General features: G+C 57.6%; 1 protein-coding gene across 1 annotated transcript; it reads left to right on the top strand.

The window, feature by feature from the left end:
• Positions 1-13,491: 13,491 nt before the first annotated feature.
• LHX5 (LIM homeobox 5) lies at positions 13,492-20,171 on the top strand. The gene is made up of 5 exons (XM_055699267.1): positions 13,492-13,664; positions 15,374-15,597; positions 16,701-16,978; positions 18,406-18,571; positions 19,804-20,171. The coding sequence occupies exons 1-5, from the start codon at positions 13,492-13,494 to the stop codon at positions 20,169-20,171; spliced, it is 1,209 nt and encodes a 402-aa protein (XP_055555242.1).
• Positions 20,172-22,122: the final 1,951 nt, after the last annotated feature.

The raw sequence follows: 22,122 nt of genomic DNA, 5'->3' as shown, positions 1-22,122 counted from the left end.
CGACTTCAAGGGGAATAAGATGGATCAGGCCTCAAGGATGGTAATTATGCCTTCAGCTGAAGCTGGCAGGTGACCACTTATGAGAAGGAGGTAGCACATCGTGACACTGTCTCTTTAAAATGGTTGTCTCTGTGCGGATCAGGGGTCAGGTATTTTGGGGAGGGGGATTAAGGCACTGTTTCTAGGTGAGCTCTGGCAATCCTGCTCCATCCCTAACGGCGCAGGGTCAGAGCAGGAGAGAAGGATGCTCTCCCTCCTGGGTTAATTAGAAAGGCCCTTCTTGCCTGCATCCTATGCTCAGCGACATTATGTCTTTTGAAAATAACCCCCAAAAAAGTAAGTATAAGGATTTACAGAGTCACTGGGGGAAAGTTCACACAGCCAAAAGTCTGTATTCAACAGCAAATCCCTGAACCGGAGCTTTCTTTGAACATTAACGTCATTATGAGTTTATCTCCTTTTCCCTTCCCTACTTTTTCTGTTCCCCCTTTCCTTCTCTGTGAAAAGGGAAGCAGTTCTCTGTAGGATCTGGATAGCTCTTTGCTGGTATTTGGGTAGAGATGCCCCCTCATTGCTCACACATAGGTGGGGGTTTGGAAGCCTGTGGAGCTGTGCTGAGAAAGCCTCAGCCCCAAGGCCATCTGTAAAGAGACTCCACTTTGAGATGCAATGTCTGAGCATACCTTTTTCTTTTTTCTTCTAGCTGTATTGTTAGTTCATTGTAGCTTGACCTCCGGGAAGGCTTTCCCTGGCTGGGAAGGTGGCCTAGGACACTGAATTCAGAGCCTAGGGTGGGAATGGTTTATTTGGCACTGATAACATGAATTGTGCCTGCCTAATGCACAGAGCCCTGAGGAGCAGAGAGCCTGGCCAGCCAAAAAGGCAAGGGGAAACTGAAGAACAGAGCTGCTGAGAAGTGCCCTGTGGACATCCAGCTTGGGCCCTTGGCTTCCAGCCCATGCAAGCCACAGCAGATCTGCTGCCCACCACCCCACAGCAACACTACCATAGCCCCACGCTCTCACACCCCTGGGATCTGCACCATGCGCTCACCCATGGCTTGGCTTTTGGAATGGTGAAGGAGCTGCCCCCCCCAGCCAGCTGAGCTATTGAAGACCACTCCATTGCTCTCAGCTCTGCAACATGTCCTCAGGAAACCTTGGCAGAGATCCACGCCTCCATTGGAAGAAAGTTTAGAAGAATTCAAATCACACTCAGCTAAAAACTACTCCTCTTCCAGCTACAGCTGTCTTGGAATGGACTTAAGTTGAAGCTTTCTTGCTAAAGTTGGTTTAGACTGAACAAAGTCCTTGAAAAAAATCTAACTCTACTCAGAAGCTTTTCTGCATTCACAGGGAAATGGACTGGCTGACCTGAAAGGTCTTTTCCATCTCTAATTTCTGTGGTTGTGTGATTCATCCCTCTTCTTTGAAAGTGTTTCCTACATGAAACGTCTAGTAGAAGGGAAAAAATGATACTAAATAATCTTTTTTCATTTCCTCTCATCATTGTCAGAGATTATGAGAGGTGAGGGATATGTCTGCTGTGACATTAGCCAAGCAATGGAACAGAAAAGGCAAACCAGGATTCAGCTTAGCAGCCAAGAAAGAAGCTATTCATGCAAGCTGGGATAGGAGGAGACGTGCTGGAGACATCCTTTCCAGGAACACAATTGTTCCTTACTGTCTCAGATTTTGAGAAAATACTGAGCTGGAGAAAAACAAACATAAGAACAGAAGAGTGGCTACATCCCAACCAAGAAAAGGATCTCACTCAGACTGCTCTTCCCAAGAGGGGCAAGGAGCCATTGTCTGGGGAAGAGCAGCAGAGCAGGACAAGCATATGTAACAGTTCCTTGGGATGCTCTTGGGGATCACCAGAGCCAGCTGTGGGTTCAAGGTGCCTAACAGCATTCAAGGAATTTCTCTCCTATGATCTTGTCCAATTTCCTCTTTATCTGTCAAGCTCCTGCAGCAAGGAGTTCCCCCGATAACTCATTGCAAGAAGTAGTTTGTCTTAAATCTTGCTTCTACCACCTTCACCTGAAGATATGAAAGGGGGTTTAGTTTCACATTGGTCTCCTACTAGCTGTTTCATGTAGGAAATGCTATCAAAGGCATCGTATAATCTCAGAAAGGAGACAAAAAGACTCCTGAAGCCAGCAGAGACGTTCCCCTGGGAACGCAGAAGTGGATCCCTGCAGGCTCTGTGTCCACCGCTGGATCCCTCCACTCACCAGATTTCTGAAGCCTCAGTGGTGAGGTTGTCTCTTCTCCCATGGCTATCAGGTGACTTTGGCTCATAGCGTTGCATCAACTCCAGGCTGCTTATAAGGGACAAACTGAAGGTCATCAAATTATGCCTTTTTTCCTGTTGGATAATCATTCCATTTGCTAATCTTTCCTTTCCCACATAGCTCAGCAACGAATGCAGGGTGACGTTGCTGGAAAACAGCTCCTTTCAACTACATTCTGCTTTAAAAGCTGAGCATGAGGTTGGATGGATGCTCACGTCAGGTAATTTTTGGAAAGGCTGGGGAGCCAGTGTGTTTCAGGGGGAGCTCGTGCAAACAGCCTGGCACCACACTGGCAGCCATTGAGCTGATGGCATCAGGATGGGAAGGCAACAGGGGACAGAGCTGCTGTCCCCAAAATGAAGGGGAAATGGGGGGGACCGAAGGGACAAACCCCTGCAGGAAGGCAAACTCTGAATCTGATGCTGAAGCATTTCTCTGTGAGGTTTTGTCAAGTGATTTGGGGATCAGAGGTGGTTTGAATGATAATTACCCATCTTCAGCTGTCACCCAGGAGGTGTTTATTTGAAGAATTTTTCTGACCATAATATAGGACTTTCAACTCTTTTTATTATTTCATTGATTTAGCAGATTTTCATTCTCTTTTTTTTTTTTTTCCTTTTCTTTCATTTTCTGGGAGCAAAAGAAGTAATATAAACCAAAGCCCTTCTACAGCATTACCCCTTTGCTGCAAAACACATTGACACAGATTTAAAAAAAAACAACAAACCAAAACCAAAGACTAAAGACTAAATGCTTACAGTCAGGGAATCACTCAAAATTTGAACATTTCCCAGGTACCATTTCCACCCATAAGAAGCACAGATCCTTTTTCAGACAACATTCCAGGACACTGAATTTTTTCTTTTCTCCTGCATAGCCACTACTTCAACAAAAGGGGGAAAACATTTTCTGGTACAGGAGAAGTGGGAGAAGAGGGGATCCAAGAGGACCAAGTGACGGGAAGCTGAACCTACACAAGCTGAGCCTTGAAATTAAAAAATGCCCTTTTAAAATTAACGAGGAGAGTGACAAAACAGGGCAACAAATTTATAGAGGGAGATATCAACTTCTCAATCGCTAGCAATCCCTGAGCTGGCTGCCTTTCACAGGGGAGGCTGCTGCTTAACCACAAGTCACGGGGCAGGATGAAGAAATTACCGGGCGAGTCTCTACGGCTCGCACTCCGTGGGAGGTCAGACTACATGATCGTTGGGGTCCCTTCTGGCCCTAAAATCTATGAATCTATTGATGCTCTGAGGCTTAAAAAGCAGCAGCTGCTCCTATGCAGCACCTAGTTCTCATAAGCATTTGGAATAATGGATCCATATTGTGCCAATGCATACTAATGTTAATATACATTTGCAGCACACAATGTGATGGCTTTGGAGACACCCAGGTGTCAGATTGAATCAGTGTCAGTGACACACCGTACCAGGACTTTGCGGCAGGTCCCTGTTGGCTTATCCAGCAGGAAGCTTTTGCTTCTTTGAAATTATTGTGTTTATCCCTTATGTTTCTGGAGAGGGAAAAAAAAAAAAAAAAAAAAAAAAATGGAAAGAAATTGTACCGGGCCCACCACAGGACCAGTGTCCACAGTTTGCAGCCAACCAAAGCCTGGTTTCCACAGGGTTAGAGATGTGGATGCGAGGGAAAACAAAGAAAGATGCTGTATGAGGAGTGACCAAAGAGTTCAGAGGCACAGCCTTCTGCTCTCTCCGTTAATCTCCTCTCATGCACCAGTGCAAAGAAATTAAGAGTCGGGGCCAGGGGCTGCTCTCATCTCTGTACATGCAGTCCCTGCTGAAGTCCAGAGAAGTTGCACAAAGCATTTGCAAGCCAAAGACCCGAGCCTGCCTCTGCTGGATTTAACCCCCCTGGCTTTCAAGTGCGGAATCGGGTTCAGATTCTGCAAAGAGAAAATGGCCTCTTTAATTGCTGCCTTGGGTTGGGATTGTGGGGGCACAGGAGGAACACGCTCGCGCCTCCAGCCAGGCGCCCTCTGCGCCCACAAGCTGTGCATGGGAGTGTGTGTGGGTGTGCAAATGGATAGAAGCACCCTAGGCTGCATAAGCAAGGCATGGGGTGTCAGGGGAAGGTTTGCACCCCAGGCTGGACCTGTATGTTTTGTGAGGGTATGGATATGTGTGCATAAATGTGCAATACCTTCACATCCATTTATATGCATACAGGTACCTTGCCTTTTCAGACTAAGCAAGTCTGTATCAGCCTCGCCTAAATTGCCTGCCCAAATTCACTTGTCATGCTTATGTGAGCCCACATGGGAAGCTGCCCAAAACATCGGATGTTTACAGTAACACAATACAGCAGCGCAACGCCCAGCAAGTCCTCGCTTGTTTGAATGGTCATTATTCCCTTAGCTAATTGCCCAAGCAGCCCCAACGCTGGGGACAAGGGGGCTTTGTCACCACCCAGGCACTGCAAGGGTTAAGGCCATCCCTGCACACAGGGTGCCTACCCGGCTTTGGGACTCACCTGCAGCAAGGCCTGGGTGGGTGGAGGTCTCCTTGGGAGCACCTCTGCCCTGCAGCGCATCTTCAGGGCTGGGTCCCACGGGCTGGCTGAGGTGAGGAGCCCTTCCAAGGCTGGCCCCTGTCCATCCCCACCTCCAGCTGTGGGAATTCGCTTCCAATGGAAAAGTTAAACCTATGTTCCCCCATGCTGGGTTTTGCCCTGCTAAAAAAAAAATTAAAAAATAATAATAAAAAAAAAAAATCAGAAGCATTTAAAGAAAAAAGGAAAGAAACCAACAGCTTCCCAAACCACCAGGGACTCCACACCCCTTTAAACCCTTCACCTCACTTCACAGCCCCACACAGTGTCCTGCAGCCAGATCTGTTCTCCTGGCTCCTGGGCACCTTGGGAAGCCCAAGATAGCCAGGTACTGATGGGAGACCCCCTTGTCCAGAGCAGGCGGGTCTGCTTTTGTGGTCCTGATCATGGTTAAGAGAGGCAAGTCGTGCATTTCTAGTGAGGACTTGTCAACACAAGGAAGTGGGAAAAGAGGGAAGGGGAAGGCAGGAGAAAGCAGCATGGCCATGTGGCCAGGTGACGGTGCGCATTAGGCATCTGATGAGGTTAGAGAGGTCCCATGGAGAGCCTCCCCCTTCCCTGAGGGAATGGAGGTGGTGTCACATCCTTGCCCAGCTGAGGTGCTTCTGTCCCTGGTGTCTCACCCAGGTTGTGAAATACGCATTGGAGCAGTCTAGGCCGAACATTCCACCCCACTCCTGGCCCCAGGGCAACCCCAGGAAGGGCTGGCTCCTCTGGTCTACACAGAGAGAAAAACCTCATCTCCTGGTATAAAAAGATGGGGTTGAGGAATAATGTCAGCTCCCACCAAGCCCGGGTACGTCAGAGAAGGCAGGGCCACGGAGATGGGTGTTGCAGGGGGAATGTGCATGTGTGAGAGCTGGTTTGGTGTGTATGTTGAGGCTGGCTGGTGTGTGCATGGAATCTCTGCATGTTTCTGAGCCGTGGAAGTGTAGGGGAAGAGGGTTTGGGTGTGTGCAGGGAAGCATGTGTGTAAGCAGGGTACGTGCACATATGTAGACACGCATGAAAGAGCAGGAGGGGACGTGCAGGTTGGGTGGTGTGTGCAGGAAAGGACGAGGCAGACAAAGAGCCGTGCAAGCAGGCAGGGACAGACCCCAAGCCCCTCACCAGGGTATCGAGACTGGGATAACCGGGCGAGCCCTGTCCAGGACTCCATGCCAGGGGTCCCAGGGAGGAGCCGGTGGTCCAGCTTGTTTGCTGTCCCGGAGGGGGATGTGGGCTGCCTGCGTGTGCAAAGGCAGGAGCGCTTGTGCAAGAGAAGGGGTGGGACGTGTACAGGCGTCGCCTCTCCGTGACACTCGGGGTTCGCCACTTTTTTTTCTTAGCCATCTGGGTCCCCCCGCGGGCATGGGGCAGAGCTGTGGGGCTTCCCCTCTCGCTGCCACCCTCGGGGCGGGCCGGCACCGGCACTTTGGGGTTCGGTTTTAATCGCAGCTGCTGTAAAAGTAAAAAAAAAATAAAAATATATATATCGCACTGAGATCCCGCCGGTCCCTACTCCGCGGCAGGGCCGGTGTGTGGAGCAGGCAGCGTCCCCGGACAGCACAGCCCGGCTCCCGTCGGAGTTAAGCAGTTAATGTTTGCACAGCCCGTGGAGGGGTGAGGGGGGCTTCAAGGAGTGTCTGCTAATTATATCGTCGGGTTTGCAAAATTTCCAGTCTTTCTGGCAAGCGCAGCTTTCTGTGGGAGGAGGGAGAGAAACGGGAAAGGAAAGGAAAAACAGAGACAGAGACATCGGTATTGAATGTGTGCGAAATGAGAGGGGAAAACGAAAAATAGAGAAGCAAAGCGGGGGGGCTAGGGGGAAGAGAGAGATCGAAAGCGCACGAGAGAGAAGAAGAGAGGACAAGACATGAAAAGGAAGAGAGGAAGAAAGGAAGAGAGGAAAACAGATAAAGGATCGAGAGAGAATAAGAAAAAGAGAAAAAAGAAATGGAGAAACCCAGTAAAAACCAGAAAAACATAACAAATTAAAAGGAAAAAAGGGGGGGGGGGGCGGGGAGGAGAAAACCAGAGGAACAAAAAGAAAAGGAGAAAAACGGGGAGGAGGTGGGTGAGACGAAAACAGAGAGGGGGAGAGGGAGCGAAGGCGAACGAACGTGAAAAAGCAGGAGGGACAAGGTGGCGGGACACAGCTGTGCCCGGTGCCCGGTGCCCGCAGGCCGGGGCGGGGGCGGGTGGGCCCGCTGGGGGCCTCGCGGTTCAGCACCCTGGAGAGCTCCGTGCCGCCGGCTGGGAGAGATCCGGCTGGCGGGGCACGGGGGGGCCGGGGGACACGGGGGGGCCGGGACCAGGCAGGGCTCGGGGGGGCCGGCGAGACTTGGCGCGGCTCGGGGCCGGGACCCCGGCGGGGCTCCTGCACCCCGGGGCTCAGCCCTGCCAAGGGCACCGGTGTCGGATCCGTCCCGGAGCGAGGCTCCGCGCCCATCCGCGATGCGGGAGGGGAAGGGCAGCGGCCCTGCGCCTCTTCCCGCCGCCGCCAGCCCCGGCAAACCGCCCTCCAAGCCGGAGCTGGCCCTCGCCGCCCTCACTGGCCCCCTTGACTCCGCGGCACGCGTGGCTTTGGGGCGCTGTCAGCCCACCCCTGTGTGCCCCCCCTCAAGTCGCCCCACGGTGCCCATTATCAGGAAGGTGGGAGCGCTGTAACCCGGCCCCTCATCCCGCCAGCAGGTGCGGGCCGCATGCTCCCCCCTCCCTATTTCCCAAGAAAATCCAAGGGAAGGGGAAGGAGCGGGGGGGCCCCGACAGTCTTGGGGTTGCCGTGTACGGGGGGTGCAGGGGGGTAAAAACCCTGACAGCGCCCTGCGCAGCCCCGACCCCCGACGGGACCACCGGGACGAGCTCCCTTCCCCTCTCTGCCTTGCAAACAGCACCACAGCCCCCAGCTTCTGCTCTGCCCCCCCGCATCCCCATCCCGTCCCCCGCGTCCTGTCCATCCCCCTCCCTCCCCCGCTCCGGGGGCTTCTGCCCCGCCAGGGCGGACTCCCCACGCACCGGCTCGCTCCGTCCCGCCGCTGCTATGCGGAGCTCCGCGGTTGCCGCCGGCTTTTCTCATGCAGATTCCCTCTTTCACACCTCCCAAACAAAGGCAAACGGGGGCATCGCCTCACCGTGTCAACACACACGCTCATTAGCGAGAAGGCGGTGGGGGGAGCGGGTGGGAACGGCTCGAGCAGCCCCTCCGGGGGGGCGGTCGCATCGACGGGAGGTTGTAGCGGACCGGGGATCACCCGAGGAAATTTGGAGCGAGTTCTTCGCCGCATCCCCCTTAAGTCAATAAGTTTCCGAAGCTCTGGGTTTGGCTCTCTCCCGGTTCGTTTATTGCAACACACGCTGCTCACAGCCAGGCTTTGCCCACCCGCGATTCGGCTTCGCGGGGAGCGGCAGCCGCGGGGCCACCAGCCCGGGGAAAGGGAGAGGGTTAGCCCCGGGGAACCGTCGGGGCGATGGGAACGGGGCCCTGGGATCGTACCGGAGCTAGGAGGTACTCTGGGTGGGACACTGCAATTAAAGCTTCGCCAATTACCGCCTCCCACGGAAAAAAAAAAAGAACTGATTAAAACGGCTGTGGGGAGGGCAGGGGGGAGAAGTGCTGAGGAAAGGGTGAGGGGAGCTGGGAGAAGCAGCACCTCAGTCGGTGCTGGTCGCCTTCAAAGCCGGGCGCCCCGGGCCCCCCAGCCCCCGCCCCAGCAGCCCAGCCCGGGGCCGTCGGGGCGCTCCGCGAGGACGCTCTCACACCGCCGAGCCGCGCTACCCCTCGCCTGATTTATTTATTTTTTTTGTGTTATCGGTTTGGTTTGTGATTTTTTTTTTTTTTGGTTGGGTTTGGGATTTTTTTTGGCCGTTTGGTTTTCTTTTGTTTTTCTTCACCCCCCCCACCCCACCCCCCCTTTAGACCACCTCAGCCGAGCCCGAGCCCGCGCCCGCAGCCGTTCCGCCTCTCCCGGGGCTTCACCCTGCTGCGGCGCCGGCATCGCCTTTCGTTTTGTGCGGTTTCTTCCTCCGAAACCCCGGGCTGGAGCTCGGAGGGAAGGAAACCAAAAATTCGTTAAAAATAAAAAAAGGGCGATAAAGAAAAATAAAAATCCCCCGGTTCTTCGTTTGCATGTGGGCCGCGGTGGGGTTGGGGGTGTTTGTTTGTTTGTTTTCTTTTTCACCAACGCGCCCCCTCGGCGTTTACAGAAACACCCGCGGGGAGCAAAGAGCCACCCGGGCCGGTCTGGGGCATCCCCTGTCCCCAGCACCGGGGGAGAGAGAGACCAGGACCCTGCCCCTTCCTTGGGGTCCCCTTGCCGGGCGGGGGGAAGGAGCGGGGGGTCGCGGAGGGGAGAGCCCTGGTGGCACCGTGGGGGCTGCGTGGGGCTCCGCGGGGCGGGGGTGCAGCATTGTTTGCTGGTTGTGTGAACACGCACACTCGCACAAACAATCACACGCACCTCGCCCCCCATACGGAAATTTCCATGTCCCAGCTGCCTTCCCCTTTTAACCTTGGTATTAATTTAGGACGGATCTTTTTAAACGGCCCTGTAATGCATTCAGACGCTGCTGGAGGTTTATCTTTTTCTTTTCTTTTTTTTCCTCCTTTTTTTTTTTTTTTTGAACCGTGGGTTATATTTACACCCAAAACAAAATAATTACACTTTTGTTGGAGAGAGAAAGCTGGTGATTAGGCTGTGGCTCTTTGCAGCAAACCCTTTCTCAGTGGTACACCAGGACAATTTTTCACGGCTGGGTGAAATCAGACGCGGGAGGTAATGAATCCTGTGAGCTATTTAAATTTACAATTTGTAACGCAGTCACTCAGAAACGCCTATGGCCCGGCGAGGAGATGCTTGCTGGGTTTGTTTAATGTTAAAACCTGCACCGTCCCCCCTCTTACCAGGGGAAAGGAGGGGAACGCGGGCAGGAGAAGCCTCGCCCGCCCCCCGACGCGCTCCCGCCGGCAGCATCCCCGCGGAGGAGCGCGGAGAGGTGCGGAGCCGCCGCCTCCCACCGCACCTAGACTCGGCTGCCCCGGGCCGGGCAGAGCCGCGGAGCCCGGCCCCGCTCCGCGCTCCCTGGCGTGACCGCCGTCTACAACCAAAAATAGTTGGAAATATCAACAAAGTCGGCGGCGGAGCATCCTAACAGATAGATAATTAATTACAAAACACAGGGGGAATATGCAAACCGCGTGTTACAAATTCTACAGGGCTTAACTGATTGGAAACAGATTATTATCTTGTTTGTCTTTTGTCTGTTTCACTTATCCCTCTGCCGTCTGTTGTGTTGTTAGTTGATACACTTTATTCTTGAAAGGGGATTTTTTTTTTTATATAGTAAATTCCATCAACATCTTGTATAAGCGACGCTGCTTCTCCGTGCATTACCCTGTTAAAACACAATAGGTTTATTAGTTACATATAGGCGGATATTATGGGGCCTGAATTACCATCTGTTACCATAGGGGAATGTGGCTGATGGGGTGGGCTGGGGGGTGTCTGCTTTTATTTTTTTCTTTTTTTTTCTTTTCTTCTTTTCCTTTTTTTTCCTTCCCCTTGGCTTTATTCCTTTACTTTCAAACGAAAAAGAGAGCCAGGCCGGGCAGCGGGACCCCCCGGCATCCCCTTCCCGCCCCTGCCGGGCCCTCCTGGGACAGCGGGGGGGTCCCGGCAGCGGGGCGGGCTGGGGGAACACCGGCGGTAGCGAGGACCCCAGGGGTGTGCGTGGGCGCAAGCAAACGCGTGGGTACCGCTCCCCCGGCCTTCGCTGGAGCGGCACCGGTTATCCATACGTACCACATTATCCATACCACCATCTATAGGGGCCCGTTACGGCGGGGGCCCGTGGCACACGCCCGCCGCGTCCCCCCCCACCCCCGTCGCTTTCTGCCCCCGCCGCTGGGGCTTAGCGGGGCCGCCCCGGCCGCCCCCCGCGCCCGCGGCTCGCGGTGGGCATGACAAGCCTGCCGTGCCGGGCAGCGGCCACGCGTGTGCCTGCGGAGGGGCTCCGTGTGCGCACCCGCTTGCTGTCACGGCTGGTGGGAGGGTGTCCACGCACCCCTCGAAACACCCGCGGGTGGGTGGTTAAGCCGCCGGGTTTTCTCCTCGGTGCGGGGCGGTGGGAGATCCCCGCGGCGGCGGGACCGGGAGCCCACCCTGCCCCGGTGCCCCCTCTGCCCCCGGGCCCTGTTCCGCTGCCCTCGGACCCGGCCCCGAGCGGCGAAGCCTCGGCCGCCGGCAGGGCCCCGCTCCGCACGGCTCCGCGGCTCCAGAATTCCCAGAAAAGCCAGAGCAGCTCCCAGGAACGCGGGGTGAGCGCGGCCGGCGCCCCGCGCCTCTTCCCTTTGCTTCCCTCTCCTTCGCCTTTCTTCCCTTTTTACCTTACCGCCTGTTTTATTCCTTTCCTTCTCTTTTCCTTTTCTTTTTTACTTCTGTCTTTGTCTGCTTTCTTTTCCCTCCTCTTTCTTGCTCGCTCGCTTTGGCGCTTTTCTTTCGCGCTTTCTTTTTCGTTCTCGCCGTTATTTCTTTCTTTTAATTTCTGTCCTCCGTTCATTTTTCCTCTTCCCTTTTTTCCCTTCGTCTTCTTTCTTCCTTTCTTTATTTTTATTTATTTTTTCCTTCGTTCGTTCATTCCTTCTTTCTTTCCCTCTTTTTCCTTTTCTGATTTTTTCTTCATTTTTCTTTCGTTTTTCCTTCTGCCTCTCCTTCTTTCCTTCCTTTTTTTCGTTTCCCTTAATTTAATTTTCTTCCTCCCTTTCTCTCTCTTTTCCCTTTTCCTTCTCCGTCTTTTTTTTCCCCCGGGAGCGTTTTCTCTCTTTCCTTCTCTGTTCGTCTTTATTTCCTTTTTCTTTCTCTTTCCCCCTAGTATCTTCTACCTGTATTTTCTTATTTCGATCCTCGCTCTTTCCGCAAACACCCTCACCCAAGGGCACACACGAAACCTCCCCCGCTTCCCCGCCGATGCCCCGTACCGCCGCGGTGTCGGGGTTCGCCGCTATACCGGGTTTCGGCACCCCGGTGCGGAGCCAGCAGCAGGATCTCCGCGGCGGCGGGATGCTCCGCGGCTGCTGGGCCCGAGCGGGCTTTGCCCGAGCCCTTCTCCCCCGGAGCGGGGAAAAAAAAATATAAATAAATTTAGAGATTTTTGGCTGGGGAAACGGACGGGGAAGGGGAGGAGAGGGCCGGCCTTCACCTGCCCCGTCGCCTTCCCCCTCCTCCCCGCATGGCCGGACCCCAGGGCCGCCCCATCCCTCCCCAAATCCCGGGGAAACGGAGGGAAAGGCGGCGGGGCCGCCCCCCGGCCCCAAATGGATACTCCCCCCGTAACCCCCAAGCGCCGGGTCCAATCCTGCACCGCGTCCCCTCCCGCACGGCCAGCCGGCGATTTACAGCTCCGCCACACCTGGAATTAAGCAGAAAAAACAGTGTCCGAGGGGGCAGCGCCCGCCGCCCCCCCGGGCCGCCCCCTGCCCTGTCCCCCCGGGGGTTGCCAGCGACTTAACGCGGAGCGGGGAAGGGGCGGGAAGGCGGCAGGCCCAGGGGACAAAGGCCGGGGGTGGCGGGGGGGCCGGGGGGGCCGCATACCTCCGCGCAGAGCGCTGCTGGCGGAACTTTTTATCCCGCCACTCTGCGCGGAGAAGCCGGCCCTCCCCACGGCCCCGGCCCCCTCCCCTTCCCCGCCCCCCCTAAAATCCACCTCCCCCCCCTCCTTTTCCCGCTTGTTGCTCTTCCAGACAAAAGCATCTCTCCCCCTCGAGCAAAAAAAATACAAACCCCAACCCCAGCCCCAGGTGACACTTCCCCAGCCCAACTCGGGATCCCCACGACCCTCCCCGAGCATCCCTTTAAAAGAAAAAAAAAAAAATAAAAGGAGAATTGGTGAGAAAGAGGGTTTTTTTGCAGCGTGTCCTCCCCCCCCGGCCCCCCAGCCAGGTGCATACTCACTTCGCGGCACAGGTACAAGCCACCCTCAACAATAGAGGCGCGTTGTTTTTTTCCCTCTGTGCCAAGCACAAGGCTGGAGCCAATTTAGATATGCTATAAATTAAGAGGTTGCCATGGTTACCGCCCTCCCATTGGCCGCAGCCGGGGCGACGCGGGCCTCTACGTCACCAAATCTGAATAAGGATGCGCGAATTACTAAGGCGGGGGACAAAGCTGGCGATGGGGACAGCATGAGAGTGGCGGCGCGGCGGCGGCGGAGCACAGCGAGGCACCGGGGCTGCCGGCTGCAGGGGGGGGGTTCATGCACCCCTCCCGCCGCGCCCGCTGCCGCAGAGCCCGCCAGCAGCGCGGCCGCCGCTCCGCCGGCTCCCGGGGCACTCCGGAGGGACCGGGGCGGGATCTGGTGTTTTTTTTATTATTATTATTATTATTATTATTTCTCGGGGGTGGCTTGGATATTTTTTTGGGGGGGCATCGTTTTTTCCCTGCCGCCGCCGAGGCTCCGGAGAGAAGAGGGGGAAGAACTTGACAGCCGCTCCGCTCCCCTCTCCTGAATTTTTCTTTATTCCCTCTTCTATTTTTTTTTAATATTTTATTTTATTATTATAATTTTTTTTCCTGCATTTTTGAGCCGCCGCCGTGTGCCGGCGCGGGGCTGACTTCTCGTTTGCGCGTCTCCATCGCCCGGCGGAGGTTATGATGGTGCATTGTGCGGGCTGCGAGAGGCCGATTTTGGACCGGTTCCTGCTGAACGTCTTGGACAGGGCATGGCACATCAAATGCGTCCAGTGCTGTGAGTGCAAGTGCAACCTGACCGAGAAATGCTTCTCCAGGGAAGGCAAACTCTACTGCAAAAACGACTTTTTCAGGTGAGTCTCCCCCCAGCCCCGCCAGCGGGGACCAGAGGGTGCGGAGGCTCACACCGCGCCCGGCCTCCGCTGCCTCCCTGGGGTCTCCCCCCGAGCTTTGGGGGAGCTTGGGGGTCCCCGCTCCCCGCCCAGCCCTCTCTGCCAGGGATCCACACCGAGCCTGCCCCAGCGAGAAAGCAGCCCCCCGAGCCGGGGAAGCCCGCGGGGGGGGGGACGGGTAGCGGTTGGGGGTGCGGCGGCAGCACTACGGCCGCTGCTACAGCCTGAGGTGGGGGCGGCGAGGCTGTGCCCCCCCGCAGTCTCCCCATGACCTTGCCTCCATCAGCACCGGGCCCCGCTCCGCCCGTGCCGCCGCCCGCCCCGTCGCGGCAGGCCCCGGTGGGCATCGCGACGGCAGCCGTGTCCCCGGCCTCCCCGGGGGCCCGGCCTGGCGCTTCTCATCCCCTCCCGGGACCGCAGGCCCCGGTGAAGACGATGGCCAAAACCTCGGCCCCCTCCCCCCTCGCCCCCCGCCCCCCCCCCCCCCCCCCCCCCGCCCCCGGCGAGGCCCCACGCTCCGCCGCTACTTAAACGCCCCTAATGACTGCGATAAGGTGCCACTGAGGAAATTAGAGGCCGGGATGGGAAGGGGGGGGCGATGACTTATGACTCCTAATGCTCTCACTACATCAACGTCACGGGGAGCAGCCAGGGAGGCAGAAGCTCTGCCGCCACCGGAGGGGAAAACGGGGGGACCCTGAGTGGGCACCCCGCGGCCTGGCAGCCCCCAGCTCCCCCAGGGACGCGGCAGCGGCAGCCCCCGCTCCCGGGTTCTGGGGGCAAATTTTTAATGTGTTTGTGGGTTTTTTGTTTGTTTGGGGCTTTGAGAGCTTTTAGGGTTTGTTTGTGGTTTTGGGGTTTTTTTGTGTGTTTTTTTTTTTTGTGGGTTTTTTTGTTTGGTTAGGTTTTGGTTTTGTTTTTTTTATTTTCCCCTCGAGGACGTCGTTTTCAGCCGATTCGGATTCCCTGGAATTTTTTTTTTTTTTTTAATTTTTTTTAAAAGGGGCATCTCCTGGAGAAAAAAAACCAAAACATAAAACCTATGCCTCCAGCGAAGGGAAGGAATATCGGAGATTTCCAAAGCCCTGTTCCCGACCAGGAAAAAAAGCCCCCGGCAGAGAGGGACGGTGCCAGCGCCGGGCCGGGGACCCCGGGATGCTCCGGGGAGCGGAGCCCCCTCCGCCGCCGTTCTGGATGCGCGGTGCCCCCGTCTCTCTGGCCCTAATTAGCCCCATTTTCTCTCTCGGATTTTCAGGCCGGCACCGGGCAGAGCCGAGCCCCCCGTTCCCCGCCCGGGAGGCATCGGGCTGAAACGAAATCTCCCCTCGCGGAGCGTGGAGGGGAACCCCCGCCGCCCTCCCCTCCCCTTCGGCTCTTCTGGGGCTAAATCCGGTGGAGGATGCTCATGTGTGGGTGTCCCCCCGGGTGGGGCCACCCCAAACCCGAGCTCTCTCCGCAGCCCACCCCGCACCTGCGAGCGGGGCTGCGCGGGGATGAAGGCTCTCCTCGTCCTCGTCCCACAGGGGCAGAGGGGCGAACCGCTTGCTCCCCCAGATCTCCCAGCGAGGGGTGCTGCAGGATCGGGCTCCGGCGGTGGGATTTTGAGGAGAGCGGATCGGGAGCCCAGCGCCGCCGGGGCTCCCAGCTCTCGCTTCTCTCTCCCTCTCCAGGAGGTTTGGTACCAAATGCGCCGGCTGCTCCCAGGGCATCTCCCCCAGCGACCTCGTCCGGAAAGCCCGGAATAAAGTCTTTCACCTGAACTGTTTCACCTGCATGGTCTGCAACAAGCAGCTCTCCACGGGCGAGGAACTCTATATCATAGACGAAAACAAATTTGTTTGCAAAGAGGATTATTTGAACTCTCCCAGTTTGAAGGAAGGCAGCCTCAACTCAGGTACGAGCGGCGCAGCCTGCCGCATCGCCCGGGGCCGCATCCCTGCCGCTGCCGGTACCTCCCGCTGCGCCGGGAAGGAGGTTTGGCTTTGTGGGGTGAGGGGCTGCACCCCGCAGCCAGCCCAGCCCCCCGTAACCCGCGGGGGGTGGGAGGGATTGGGGGTGAAAGCCTCCAAAGCGGGTGGAAGCTTCTGTTGACCCCATCTGCACGCGGGATGCGGACACGCGTGGGATGAGCGGTACCTCGGCAGCCCCGCAGCATCGCTTCCTCGCCCCCCTCGGCTCCTGCCCCTATGGCAGCGGGGATGTGGGGCGGTGGGAAATGAGGACACCCCCCACCCCGGAGCCCCCCGCTGCGAATGTGCCCGGTCCCCCCGCGCCGCGGGCCTGATCCTTCGCCTCCTTTCACCCAGAGGCAAAGCTCCCATTTGACTTCCTTGGAAGCTGTCTCTGCGTCAGGACAGCAGGATCAGGCCCACTCCTGCTGTCCCAGCCATGCCAGGCGCCTGTGCTCACCCCCTTCCGTGGGCTCTCTCTCCGTCCAGCACCCGGGGCCGGATCCTGCCACGCCAGTCAGTGGGGCCGCTGCTGTGAGCGAGGCGAGTAGAGCTTGGCCTTGGGGGGGTGCTGGCATCAGGGGCCACCGCGGGGTGGGGTGGCTGGGGGAGGGGTGAGCCAGGCTCAAGGCAGTGACTGGGGACCCCCCCCAACCCCGACAGGGACCGGTTGCATTTTTCCCAGCGGCGCGCCCCACTTCCCAGCGTGAAAGACACGGGTGGGGGGGAGAGGGGGAGCGCCAGGGGCTGCAGTGGGCCTGGGGGATCTCCCCCTCCCCAGCTCCCCCCCAGCCGGCACTACACAGGATGCAGGGCTGGATCGGGCAGCACTTGCCTGGACCTCCACATGATGTTGCAGGGGTGATGCTTTAGGGGTACCAGGGGGGCAGAGGCGATCTGCATCCCTTGCTGCTCTCCAGCACCCCCCAACCCCTCTCCTGGAAAGCAGCCGGGCCGGGTGGGCTGGGGACGGCAGAGGAGAGGGGGGTTGATCTCTCCCCTAAGTCATCCGCCCGCCCCCCCTTTCCTCTCTGGGTCTCCTTTACAGTGTCCTCATGTACAGACAGGAGTTTGTCCCCGGATCTCCAGGACCCCATGCAGGACGACACCAAGGAGACGGACAACTCGACCTCCTCGGACAAGGAGACCACCAACAATGAGAACGAGGAGCAGAACTCGGGCACCAAGCGGAGGGGGCCTCGCACCACCATTAAAGCCAAGCAGCTGGAGACCCTCAAAGCTGCCTTCGCTGCCACCCCCAAGCCCACCCGCCACATCCGGGAGCAGCTGGCCCAGGAGACTGGCCTCAACATGAGAGTCATCCAGGTAGGGCAGCCCCAGCCCACCATCCCAGTCGTCTCCCCCACCCCGCCAGCCCTCCTCACCTGACGGCATGATGTCACGGGGCTGGCCAGTGATGTCATTCCCACCGCAGACCAATGTTCCTGTGACATCAGAGCTTCATGGGACAATTTCCTCTCGCAGAGAGCAGAGACAGGGAAAGGACCCATGTGGGGAGGGAAGGAGAAGGGGTGCTGGTGGGAGCCCAGATAGTTCAAGGCCATGATGATCTCCCCCAGGTGCTGGGAAGGGGTTGGGACACTGAGGGTGGTCCCACGAGCTGGGGAAACTGCGACAGGCAAACCCCATCCGTCCCCTGCCAGTGTCACCCCAGGCCCAGCCTTGCACCCTCTCTGCGCTCCCGTGGGTTAGGGGTGCCCCCCCCCCTCCTGTGCTTTAATACACCCACCCCATGGGAAGGGATGAAAACCAGCCCCCAAACCGAGCTGGCTGGGCTCCTCCGTGGCCTCACTGGCTTGGTTTCCCTGGGGCCAAACAGGACCCCCGGCATGCCCGGGAGATAGATGCTCCAGCCTTGTGAAAGCAAGGAGAAGCCATTGCGCGCTGCAGGCAGCCTGGCACTTTCTTACCGCACTGCCCCCATGAAGAAAATCCCTGCGGAAATGTAGGGATTAATGGGCTTTAATAGAGGCATTAATAGAGGAGGACTCTCCGGCTTTGCCGGTAGCAGAGCTGTGATTCCCGGCTCCTGGCAGAAGGGTGCAGAAGTCCCCGGAGGAGTGTGATGTGCTCATTCCCCAGAGCTGCCCCATTCCCAGGGGACACGGGGAAGAGGGTGCGGGGCAATAATCCAGACACCCCACCAGGCTGCAGGAAAGGTGTGCATGGGCTGAGGCCAGGCGGTTCGGATGAGGCGATGCTCTGTAGAGGCACCACGGGTCCCCTTCCCTTTTATCCCCATCCTCACCAGCCGGCTTTTCATCCGACTCCCTGCCTGCCACAGCAGGTGCTCATCTCCCTGCTCCCCGCTTTCTGCCTGCTTCTGCCATGCTCCAGAGTTCCTCCCCCCTTTTCCCTCCCTCTTTTCCCCCCTTCCCCCCACCCATATGGGAAAATTCCCCCTCCTGTATGTTCTGGCTGCCCTCTCCCTGTAGGGACAGACAGGCTGATGATGCGCACAGAGGGATGCAGCCAGGGGGACAGGATTTTATTAAGCCTGGTTATTTGGTGTGTCTCCTGTCCCCCACACACCATTTGGGGTTACTGGCAATAGGAGGGAGAGGCCATTAAAAACCACCCAGAGGTGGGGAAAACCTATCCCCTTCCCAGGCGGGCGCAAGGTTTCCTTTCCCCAGCCACCCCCAGCCGAATTTGGGGAGGGGAGGTCCCTTACCCAGAGTGGTCCCCGGTACCCCCATCCCAGATGGGCTCTGATGCCAGCCTGGCTGCAGGTCTGGTTCCAGAACCGCCGGTCCAAGGAGCGGCGGATGAAGCAGCTGAGCGCACTGGGCGCCCGCCGGCACGCCTTCTTCCGCAGCCCGCGCAGGATGCGGCCCCTCGGTGGCCGCCTCGATGAGTCCGAGATGCTCGGCTCGACGCCCTACACATACTATGGAGGTGAGGGACGGTCCGCGGGGACCCTGCCCCCCTACTCCTTCGATCCCTCTTCCCCTTTCCCTTTGTTCCTCCCTTCTCCTGCTTCTCCCCGGTTTTTTCCCCTTTGCCCTCCAATTTGCCTCCCCGAATCCCCCACCGCGGGGAGCTGAGCCATCCAGGTCCCGAGGGGATGGGGACGGGCATGCGGCCGCTGCAGCATCCCAGCCCACGCCACACATGCCAAGGCATCCGTGCATGCACGCCCACACGTGTGCATCCCCACGCAGAACAGCTGTGCACGCCCACGCGTGTGCACCCCCCCACAGACAGCCATGCGTGCCCATGCATGTGCACCCCCACAGCCGTGCAACGCACACGCCCGTGCACAGATGTGCATCCCCATGCACACACACACACTCACCACCATATGCACACGTGTCCACGCACCCGCAGACACGTCCACGCACCCCCCGCCACCCCCCCGCCGGGCACCGTGGCAGCCCCTCTCCCGAACAAAGCCCCAGCTGCGGGGCTTTTGTGCCCCTTTCAGGCCGCATTTGTTCCAATTACCTCCCGGGCCCGCAGCATATGGAAGGTCACTGCCGCCGGGCCGGCCCCCCTGCCGCCCCGACGGGACGGGGATGGGCGCAGCGGGGTGGCTCAGCCGCCCCCCCCGCTCCGCGCACAGCCCCCCCCTCCCCGCCTCAAGCTGCATTTTCAAAGCCTCCCCACTGATGAGGCGCTTTCCAGGCAACCCTTGCTGCCCCGCAGTTAGTTTCTAGATCCCTCCCAGGTTTCTAAACACATACATCATTTCCCTATTATATATTTTTTCTCCTCATTTTATATATATATATATATTCCTCGTTATATATTTTTCCCCATATATATATATATCCCTCCCCATTAACTAAGCATTAAATTGAGCCCATGTGCCCCCCAGCTGCCCCAGCCCCGGGCTCCTTGCTCTCCTGTATCCCCCCCGTCCCCCCGTTCCCCCTCCCTCTCAGCCGGGCAGGGAGGGTGATGAGTGCCACAGCCCTTCGGACAGGCTTATTTTTCTCCCAGGCTGGGCTCAGATTTCCAGGGCACCCCAGGAGCCAGCAGAGTATTTTGGAGGTGGTGGCCATGCTGGTCCAGGTCATGCTTGTGCCCAAGGGGGGAGGACAGGGCTGGGTGAGGGGTGCAGTGGGATTTTGGAAGGGTTTTGGCCCCAGAGCACGAGCTCCATCCTTTTCTCCCCCCTCCCACAGACTACCAAGGTGACTACTATGGACCGGGAGGCAACTATGACTTTTTCCCCCACGGGCCGCCCTCCCAAGCCCAGTCCCCGGCCGACTCCAGCTACCTTCAGAACTCAGGACCTGGCTCCACACCCCTGGGACCCTTGGAGCCCCCCCTAAGCGGACACCACTCCTCAGAAAACCAAAGGTACACGGATATGATTTCGCATCCTGACACCCCCAGCCCTGAGCCAGGGATGACCGGTTCGCTGCACCCCATCCCGGGGGAGGTCTTCAGTGGGGGGCCCAGCCCACCCTTCTCCATGTCCAGCAATAGCGGCTACAGCGGGGCGCTCTCACACCCCAACCCGGAGCTCAGCGAGGCAGCGGTGTGGTAGGCCTGGCGCGGGCACGCGTGCGTGTGTGGAGGGGGAAAACACTCCCACGTTCCCCCAGCCCACGCGTGTCCCCCCCCACTCCGGACCAGGGCCCATCACATCACCGTCGCTGGATAAAGACCCCTTCTCCGATGCCAAAACGCATCCCTGCATCCCCCCCACCCTCCCCATCACTGCAGAAACCCCCCTGGGACCTTGGGGCCATCCCTCTACCTCCCCCTCCTGGCACCTTCCCCCCAACACTGCGGGGGGGGGGGGGGGGGGGCAACAAATAATGCCCAGCCCCGGAGAACCCCCCCACTGGCATCGGGACCACCACCTCTCGGACCAAAGCTGAACTTGCCTGGACACAGGTCCCACCGCACCTGGGGAGGGGAGGCTGGGTCAGGGCTCCCCCCTGCTAATTAGCACCCTTTTTAATTATCCCCTACCACATCACGGGGGGTGAGGGGGAATGGGGAATAACAGGAATAACCCCTCCCCTGCCCTTGTTTTTGTTGTTCCCATTTTATCCCCAAGGAGAAGGTGGGTTTGGACCCGGTTTTTGGTGATGGGGGTGGGGGGTAGGGCAGACCTAGGGCTGCCCCAGTGACTGGCTGAGATTGGGCTCCCACACGGTGGAAAAAGACACCAGAAAAAGGCAGAAACAGGAAAAATACAACAACAAACAAGAACAACAACAAAAAACCCCAACAACCCAGAACAAAACCAACCCAACCACCACCGCAGCAGAAATTAGACCTGAGCCTCCGTGCCGAGTCCCACCCCAACGTTTCCCAGAGGCTCCGCCAATTTGAGGATGTATTATAGTTTTTGCTTCTAGTTTCTTTATTTTGTATAAAGGAGAAACAAATAAAGTATGTTTTTGTGTTTACTGATTATTTATTGTACCTTAGTCATCGGAGGCTCCCAATTTTTCTATTTTGGAGGCGGGGAGGGGGTGGCGCTGGGGAGGGGCGGTGAGGGGATAGAGTGGGGGGAAAGGAAGGAGAATGGAAAAGGAAAGAAAAGTTGTTTTCTGAAAGCGCCGTGGGTTTCCTGTCCCCGCTGCCTCTTGCAGAGGCTGTTAGTGTGAATGGCTCTTGTTGTTCAATGTGAATAAAAAAACCTTTTAGTTACCTACTGTTCGGTCACCTGGTCCCTTTTTATTTTACTTATTTTTTAAAGACAAGACCACGAGAGATGCTGGCTGGGCTGCCCTGTTGCCCCATCACCCCCCAGCCCTGTGTGGGGTCTGGGGAGCCATCCCCATCGCTCCCCTGGGCAGGACAGGTGCTGTGGCCCCTGTGCAAGGTGATGCTGCTGCATCACTCACCCGGTACCCCAGGACCCCCCCAGTCCTCTCATCACCCAGCTCTCTAGCAGTGGGTGGGGGCACATTACCTGGCTCAGCACCTTCCCCCACAGCAGACAAGCCAGTGCATAATTTCTTTCACATGGGGGTTGGGGTGGTGAGAGGGTGGGTATCACGTGTACCCCCCAAGACCTCCCTCAGGTCACCCAAGAGGCACCCACAGCGCTGCTGGCAGGGCATTCCCCTCAGGGGAGCCACAGGAGCGCCAGGGGGGCAGCAGGGCTGCTGGAGGGGGACACCAAGGTGGGGGTCCCCGAATGCCATCCTCAGCTTTTGCCCCATCTGCCCCAGGGGGGCACCAAGGGCAAGCAGGAGGGGGGTATCTGCTCCAGCATCCAAGCACCCCCCCCCCCCCCCGCCGCCTCCTGCTTTCCCTCTTGTTTTCTGAGATACAAAAATAAATAAAGTCCAAGGCAGGCTGCAGCTCTGAACTAATATTTAAAATGCAAAATCATGGCAGAGTTTCTTCCCCCTCCCCACCTTGTCTTGCAGTAAAAAGATATAAACAGAATAAATTACCTTCCCTCGCTGGCTTATGAGAGTCCCTCTCTCCTGACCTGAATTTTAAGTCCTGGCTTGGTTGTAGCACGGAGCACT

This window comes from Falco cherrug, chromosome 1 (genome assembly GCF_023634085.1).
Source record: "Falco cherrug isolate bFalChe1 chromosome 1, bFalChe1.pri, whole genome shotgun sequence".
Classification (NCBI taxonomy): domain Eukaryota; kingdom Metazoa; phylum Chordata; class Aves; order Falconiformes; family Falconidae; genus Falco; species Falco cherrug.
The sequence above is the reverse complement of the archived record's forward strand: the minus strand, read 5'-3'. Positions and strand labels throughout refer to the sequence as shown.